Source organism: Trichechus manatus, unplaced genomic scaffold, assembly GCF_000243295.1.
Source record: "Trichechus manatus latirostris isolate Lorelei unplaced genomic scaffold, TriManLat1.0 scaffold00053, whole genome shotgun sequence".
Classification (NCBI taxonomy): Eukaryota; Metazoa; Chordata; class Mammalia; order Sirenia; family Trichechidae; genus Trichechus; species Trichechus manatus.
The window spans coordinates 11167992-11176629 of record NW_004443989.1 but is presented as its reverse complement, the minus strand read 5'-3'; the positions used below and the strand labels follow the sequence as shown (position 1 = coordinate 11176629).

The 8638-nt window shown below is 48.0% G+C and overlaps 1 protein-coding gene across 4 annotated transcripts in view; it reads right to left on the bottom strand.

The window, feature by feature from the left end:
• Nucleotides 1-5054: 5054 nt before the first annotated feature.
• The window catches only part of BANP (BTG3 associated nuclear protein), a 77058-nt gene continuing 73474 nt past the window's right edge, over nucleotides 5055-8638 (bottom strand). For all 4 annotated transcript variants that reach the window (XM_004377749.2, XM_004377752.2, XM_023732560.1 and 1 more), the window contains 2 exons: nucleotides 5851-5994; nucleotides 5055-5666 (listed from right to left, as the gene is read on the bottom strand). In XM_004377749.2, the coding sequence (XP_004377806.1) occupies nucleotides 5595-5666; nucleotides 5851-5994 (216 nt within the window). In that variant the 3' untranslated portion in view covers nucleotides 5055-5594. The remainder of the gene's footprint in view (nucleotides 5667-5850; nucleotides 5995-8638) is intronic.

Below are 8638 nucleotides of genomic sequence, written 5' to 3'. Positions count from 1 at the left end.
AGTAATTAGAACTTAGTCTTATTGTTTCCCCTCTGTGACTTTTTGTTTTTCTCAAGATGCCCTCAGGATTCTTTGTCTTTGATTTTAGTGAGTGTGATTATGATATGCCTTGGTGATATTCTTTTGGGGTCTATCCTGTATGGGGTTTGTTGAGCTTCTTGGATGGTTAACTTTTCATCTTTCATAATATTAGGGAAGTTTTCCATCAGCAATTATTCGATGATCCTCTCTGTGTTTTCCATTTTCTCTCCATTCTGGGACTCGAATTACTCGAAAATTTTGGCTTTTGATTGTATCCCACGTAATTCTCAGGGTTTCTTCATTTTTTTTTCATTCTTTTTTCTGATTTTTCCTCAAATAAAGTTGTATCCAAGTGTTTGTCTTCAATTTCGCTCATCCTGTCTTCCATTGTTTCAAACTTGCTCCTCAGACCTTCTATGACACTGTCCATTTCTGAAATCTTGTTGTTTATCTTTTGTATTTCTAATTGTTGTTTTTGTATGATTTCTAGTTGTGATTTTATTTTGGTATTTTGTTCCTGTATTATTTTCCTGAATTATTCCATTGTTCTGTCTGTATTTTCCATGAATTTGTCTGCCTTTTCCATGAATTTGTCTATTTTTTTTCCTCTGCTTTTTGCTTCAACTGTTGGACAGGTCTGAATATTAGAGATTTGAATTCCTTTTCAGGTAGTTCTAGTGCCTTTTCTTCTACTGGAAAGTCATATGGTGTTTTCTTCTGGGTGCCTACTGGAACCATCCTGTTTTGTATTTTTATATATTTTGATATTTTCTGCTGTCTTCAGGACACTCAGCAGTTATTTTCTTCATTTATTGATTGTAGATCTGTTTGTTTTGTCCTGGTTTTTTTGTTTATGTTTGAGCAGGCAGGCTCTGCGTTGTTATTTGTTCATCTGTGGGCACGATACTTTTCACCTCCTTGTCCAATGGGCAGGCAAGTTGCTTAGCTATGGTGCAGCAGGGCAGATCCAGCTGAAGGGGAGGGGCTGGGATGGGTTATTTGTGGCATGTACTAGGGCTGACAGCGCAGGCCGGTAGTCAGTGCAGGGCAGTTTCCAGTAGGCAGTGCCTGTGCTGTTTGGGGGTGTGATGTTCAGCACATGGTGCCGGTAGGCAGGAAGGAGGGAGTAGGTTGTGATGTGTGGCACTAAGATGGGTATGGAAAAGAAGAGAGAGAGGACAGAGAAACAGGAGCCAAAAAAAAGTGCCGAGGGTGCTTGCCATTGGAGAGACGAGAAACTGAGAAATGGAGAAAAACAAAAAGGAAAAAAGAAAAATAAATTAAAATTCTTTAAAAAGCCCCCAGGGATCCCACCGGTGCAGCTGCGCAGACCGGGGGAGTAGCTCCTAAGCCGCGCAGTACAGCCCAGCTAGAAGGGGCTCCCAAGCCACAAAAAGAAAAACAAAGAAACCCAAAAAGCCCCCAGGGATCCCACCAGTGTGGCGATGTGGACCAGGGAAGCAGTTCCCCAGCCAAGCGGTGCTTCACAGCCTGTCAAGAGGAAGCAAAGATGGCACACAGAGCCAGGTGTTCGAGAGAAAGGAAGGGGAGGAGGTGAGAGGCAGGGAGCTGTTCAAGAGAAAGGAGAGGGAGGAGATGAGAGGCAGGGAAGAAACCAAAAGAAGCAGAATAAAGTAGCACCAGCAACAAAGAAATGGCTCTGAAGGAACCGGCCAGTGTGGCGGGGCGAATCCTAGCACACAGAGCTGATGCCTCCCAGATGAGAGATTGTGGCCGTTGGGAAGCAGCACAGGCTGAGCAGGGGGGAAGAAGGATGGGGGGTGGGAAAGCATATATTGCTGGTTACCAGGTGATCTGTCTCCTGCTGGGAGCTCTGTGAAGCTGCTTTCCCATACTCCCTGTCTTCCGATCTCTGACAGGAGTCCAAGATGGTGAATCTGTGCTGTGTTAGCTGATAGGGGACCTCCGCTGGTATTTCTCCTCACTCTCTGTTGTCTGTCAATTTCTTATTCCATTTGGTGCTTGGCTGAGTTCTTTATCTCTTTGATGCTTAGGGTTCCAGGACTGACGTTTGTCTCTGTTTTACTTAGTTTTTCAAGTCTTTTGCTGTGGCGGGATGGCATGGTATTTCTGTATGTAGTGCCATGTTGGCTAATCTGCGTTGTTTGATTTCTTGACTGCTGCTTCCATGAGCATTGATTGTGGATCCAAGTAAAAATGACAACTTCAATCTTTTCTCTGTTTATCATGATGTTGTTTATTGGTCTTTGAGCACAGTTTATATAAATGCTTAGCACAGTCTACTGAGCACATAGCTGTCATCTGGGAGATTATTATTACTGTTATTATTATTACATACCTGTGCCTGTCATTCTCTTAGATCTTAGAAAATGCCTCTGTCATGGTTTGAATTATGTCCCCCAAAAAATGTGTGTATCAATTTGGCTAGGCCGTGATTCCTGATACTGTGTGATTTTCCTGTAGGTTGTAAACCTGCCTCTATGATGTTAATGAGGGAGGATGGGTGGCAGTTGTGTTAGTAAGGCAGGACTGGATCTACAAGACTGGATTGTGTCTTGAGACAATCTCTTGAGATATAAAAGACAGAAGTGAGCAGTGAGACAGGGGGACCTCATATCATCAAGAAAGCAGTGTCGGGAGCAGAGCACGTCCTTTGGACCAGGGTCCCTGCGCTGAGAAGCTCCTAGTCCGGGGGAACATTGATGAGAAGGCCAACAGAGAGAAAAAGCCTTCCCCTGGAGCTGATGCCCTGAATTTGGACTTTTAGCCTACTTTGACTACGAGGAAATAAACTTCTCTTCATTAAAACCATCCACTTGTGGTATTTCTGTTGTAGCAGCACTAGACGACTAAGACAGCCTCCTTTTATTTAGTCTTTAACATCTTTCAGTGTGACTTTTCCTCCGCAGACATCTTAGGGGTTGTGATGGTTAATTTTATGTGACAACTTGGCTAGGCTGTGGTACCCATATTGTTTGGTCAAACACTAGTCTAGAAGTTGCTATTAAGGTATTTACATGTGATTAGCATTTAAATCAATTGACTTAAAGTAAAACAGATTACCTGCCACAATGTGGGTGAGCCTGATCCAATGAGTTAAGGGCCTTAAGAGCAAACCCGGAGATTTCCTGGGCGAGGATTCTGCATCCAGACTATAAATAGACATCCTGCTGGAACTTCCCTCTCTCCCCCATGGCATGACCTACCGATTTGGGGAGTTTCCAGCCTGTCACCTGACCTACAGATTTTGGACTTGTCAGCCTCCCAATTATGTGAGCCAATTCCTCAAAATCAGTATCTGTGTGCATATGTGTGCTGATCACATATACGTATCTTCCTGGCTGTTTTTCTAGAGAACCCTAAGACATCTTTCATTAGATTTATTTCTTGGTATTTTGTGTATTTTAAGGTTATTTTAATGATAGCTTTTAAAAAGTTCCATTTTTGAAATTTTACCATATATACAAATGCAGTAACATTTTGCACATTGATTTTTGATCCTAGAAACCTTGCTGAGCTCTCTTAATATTTCCAACAATTTATCTGTAAATTATCTTGGACTTTCTAGACATACAATCACATCATCTGCAAATAATGAGTTTTGTCTCTTCCTTCCCATTCCTTATACCTCATTTGTTTCCTTCTCTTGCTGTGCTTCTGTGACCCCCAGCATAGAAGGGGTGAGAGCAGTGACCCTGCCTTCTCCTGATGCCACAGTGGAGTCAGCTGCAGGCTTTGAGGCTTTTGTAGAGACCCCCTATCAAGTGAAGGGAGTTGCTGTTGACATCTAGAATGCTGACAGTCTTTTCCTTTTGAGTAGTTGTTGAATTTTATCAGAAAGTTCTCCTGCTTCTACTGAGATGATCATATGATTTTTTCTCCTTTAATCTCTTAATGTGCTGAGTTATTTCTCTGACTTGAGGTGTGTTCTGCTTCTTGAATCCTTTAAGGACGTCTGCCTTCCATTCTCTCCTCCTGGGGTTCAGTTGGACATGTTAATCCAACCTTCTCACTGCAACCTCCACACACCTTCCTCCTGCAGAACGGCCTTTCTCAGAGGACTGTCGGGGGCCCACCCTCACCTCCCCCACCCCTTGCCTTCCAGGGCCCATCCTCGGCAGATGGACAGAGGCCCAGTATGTACCAATGTTGTCCCACTTTGGGTAACTATTCCCCCTCACCTCCACCCCTCAGCATGCCTGGTGCCAATCACCCAGAGCAGGAACCTCAGCTGGGTGGAGTGGCAGAGGCACACTTGCTTTGGTGGAAACTGTGAATGTTTTTCAGAAAGTGTGTCAAGCAGTCATATTCCAAGTCAGGGAATATAATTCTGTTTGGGAATTTCATAAACCCCACTGGTGCAGCTGCCACAACGGCATGGGGGAGCACAGGCTGGGCTCTGCAGCACACACAGCTCAAACCACCACTGCCAAGTCTGTCAGGAACAACCTTCTCTGCCTTGTTCTTTTCAGTTTTAGACTGTGTAGCCTGCTTTGGGTACGATGTTCTCTAAGGACCTCAGGGCTGTCCCTTTCTGGGGTGAGTAGAGTCTGTTCCCCTCACAGTGCCTTCTGCAGAGCAGGAGTCACTCTGTGTGGCTGTGTTCCACAGTAAGCCTGCTTGTGAGAGCTCTCAGAGTGTTCAACGGGACTCATATGTGGCTGGTGGTAGCCAGTCTGCTGGGAGCCCCACTGGGCAGTGCTCACGGGGATGGACTCCACGTCTCCACAGCCCAGCCACCTGCCTCTTGCCCTGGGGAAAATTGCTGCCAGGGCCACAAGTATGTCTGCAGGGGCCCTAGTCACCTAATTCCCTGCACTGCCTGGAGGGGAAGGGGGCAATCCAGGCCCATTATGGGGAGTGGGATCCGAAGGGACCTCAGAACCAGCCATACCTCGTTTGAGACCACACCTACAAGTATTGACACCCGCAACTATCGCCAGCACCAATGAGAGGGCCCAGGCTGTCACCCAGAGCTGGGTGGGGCCAGAAGCAAGCATGCCCACCCACCCCCGGGCAGGAGGCCAGCCTCGGCTAAACTGTCCCTTACTTACTATGAAACAGCACTAGAGCTGCTGTGGTCATAAATACATTTTATTTCATTAGAAATGCATAATTACAGTGTTTGCGAGCATCTTCCCCTAGAAAAGTAGGTAAGCAATATTTCCATCAAAATCGTTAGCTGTCTTTTGCACATACCTGTTTCCGTTATGCTGAGCAGAACACACAGCAAAAGCCTTTTGCTGCTCCATTTTTTTTCTTTTTTGTTATAAACACCATAGCAAATTAAAAAAAGCTGTTTAAACCGAGAAAAATATTGTAGTTCTTGATTTTTCCGTGAGTACTTAAAAGCCATCACACCGAGCTCCTGTCACTCTCCCAACACCAACAGCACAACTCAGAAGAAGGGGTCATCCAGCAGAAAGGTGTTTATGGTGGTCACCATCCAGCCTGCCGGGACACTTCTCCCTTGTGGAGGGCGCATTTCAGACGCGCTCTGATGGGCACAGCAGTCGCCACCATGTGTGAGGCCGCGGAAACAGTGGGAGCAGGTGTGGGCGTGTGCGAGTCCGAGGGGGCACTGTGCCACCTCACTGGATCTGGATGGCCCCGTGCTCCAGCTGCATCTCAGGCTGCATGGAGGGCTGCAGGCTCTCAGCTGTCTGCAGGAGGAGAAAGGCAGGCTTTATATGTGTCTCCCCATAAAACACCCACCAGCCAGTGTGAGCCGCTAAGCTATCAATGACCGCAATGGCCCCAAGCAGAGTGCAAAACAAATACACAGTTGAACGAGAGGGACACTGGCGGAGTGGACTGTGGCCTGTCCATGGACAGTAGAGGACCCACCTGTGCAGCAGCAGTATGGTCAGTCACTGGTGCCAGCTGGACATACTGGACCTGGATGTCACTGCCCTGGAGAGGTGACCCATCGACACCTGCTGCGGTGGGGTCCGATGAGGCCACAGCAATCAGCTGGGCACCCTGCAGCACCTGGACAGATGAACAGACAGAGCAGAGGGTGCTGTCAGTGAGCCTGCTCACCCTAGGCAGCGAGGAGGGAGGAGGGACACATGCGGACGGCACCAGGAATCGTTCAAGCCTATCGTTATTTTATTAACCCTCCACCAAGGAAATGGGCCCAGGCAGCACACTACATACTTTAGGATTCTATTTTGCTTGATAAATTATTTCAGAGTCATATCTGATTTGGTTAGAGAGAGAGTGCGTGTGTGTGTGTGTGTGTCTGTGTGGGTGTGTGTGTGTGAACATGTCATTCTGCTAGCTTACAACACAAGCTAGAGTTTGAAAGAGTGAGCAAAAGAAAATTGCCAGGGTGACTCCTGAGAACATTATAATGGACGATATAGAACATGAAACAGGCGATAGCCAGTTCAAAACCTTCTGGAAATCACTGTTGGTACTTCTGAGGAAGAAGTGAGGGAGGCCAGGGGAGGGAGTCGGAGAGAACGGGAGGAGGCGGCACTTCCCCAGAGCATGAGAGGGAAGATCAAGAGGCCCTCAAAGAATTGACAGTCAGGTTGAAGACACAGAACAGAAATATGAGTTGAACAAACACTCAAGATACTACTAGTAACAGGAGAGCTACGGACAATGAGCAATGAATAATGAATTAAAAGGAGGGAAGAGACAATGCAGTAGAACAACTGAAGAATTCTTGGAGAAAGGGAACGCTGAGTTTCCAGGGATGCAAGGATCTGATGAGACTTTCATTGAGACGAGGAGAGGAGGAACACGTTGAGTGCTGCCACATGAGTACCACTACAACCATATCACTGAGTACTACTACATGAGCACCGCTATGTGAGTATCACCACGTGACTACCACCGTGTGAGTACCGCTACGATATCACTGAATACAGCTATGTGAGTATCACCCCATGAGTACTGCCACATGAGTACCTCTACAATACCACTATGTGCGTACTACTACGAGTACCGCTACATATCACCTTGTGAGAACTGCCATGTGAGTACCACTACGACGATACTGCTATATGAGTACTGCTACATGAGTACCACTACGTGAGTGCCACCACCAGCCTTCTTCCTGCAGGTCACCTCGCTTTATCTTTCCAGCAGCGCTGCGGGGAAAGGTTGGGTCAATGGGACGGCAGGGATGTGCTAGGAGGATGCTGAGCTTAGGGGGGCCCCTGGGGTGAGAGGACACTTGGGGTGCAAAGAGGACATCTGGACACCTTTTTTTAGAGGGGGTCTGGGGGTAGCAGACATTTTGCTTATAAGCAAACCAACCAATAGATTTCTGTTAACAGGCCAGGGCCAACCCAAGCCTGAAGAGTATTATGGATTGGATTGTGTCCCCAAAATATGATTAAGTCCTAATTCCTGCACCAGTGAGTGTGAACTTGTTTGGAAAACCAAGTTTTTCTTTGCAGATATGATCAGTAAACTAACCAGGTCACACTGGAGTAAGATGGACCTAACCTAATCCCTCCCAGTGGCTGCTTACAAAAGAGAAGGAGAGACAGGGAAACAGTCACACAGGGGAAGATGGCATGTGAGGATCATCTACAAGCCAAGGACAGCCTGGGGCTGCCAGGAGCTGAAAAACACAAGGAAGAATCCTCCCCTAGAGCCGACACAGAGCATGGCCCTGCCGTCACTTGGAGTTCTGGCCTCCAGAACTCTTCCTTAAGGCCACCACCATGTGGTGCTTTGTTACTACGGCCCCAGGGGACACTGATGAGGTGAAGAGGTGGCACAGTGAGCACCTCTGGCCCTCCCCCCACACCACTGAGTGAGCGCTGCCCAAGCAGGTCTGACGGCATGGGGGACAGACGGGACAGGCTGCTATAGGGCAAGGGGACATACTGAGCACCAGGGGGCCATTCTCCTGCTTGTTAGATTTAGGTGTAGAGACATAACGACAGGGTTCTAAAGTTCTGGCACAAAACAGTCACAGAGTATGCAAGTTCAATTCTGGTCCAGAACATTTTACTGGCTTACAATGTTAGCGGTGGTAGAGCAAGTATGGGAGTTTGGTTCAGGCCCATTCGAAGTCCGTCCTCCCATTACATTGGAGGTACAGATGGTGGGGTGCTGTTGGGGACTGGGCCAGGGCCCTGCTGTACTTGGTTCCACATGTTGAGGCCCCAGGCAAACGGCACTCAGGGGGCACACTGGGTGGCACAGACATAGGCCAATGAGATGGAAAACCAGCTGGGAACCATTTCAGTCCCCACAGATGAACACAAGTGACCACAGGTGAGGTCAAATTCAGCAGCCCAGGCATGGGGAGGGAGCCAGAGTTACACTGAGGGTGGTGGGTGAAATGGCTGGAGTGCCCAGCCATGGGTAGGCACCACACAGACGCGGACCTCCACAGGCACCGTCTTCCTGTTCAAGACTTGGCACCTCCTCCCCCACCCTCACTCTTTCCCCATCTCATTATGACACAGGGCCATCAGAGGGGAGCCCACCCCCTCCCCACCCTTACTGTTCCCGTCTCACTATGACACAGGGCCATCAGAGGGGAGCCCACCCCCACCCCATCCTCACGCTCCCCGTCTTACTATATGACACAGGGCCATCAGAGGGGAGCCCACCCCCACCCCACCCTCACGGTCCCCGTCTTACTATATGACACAGGGCCATC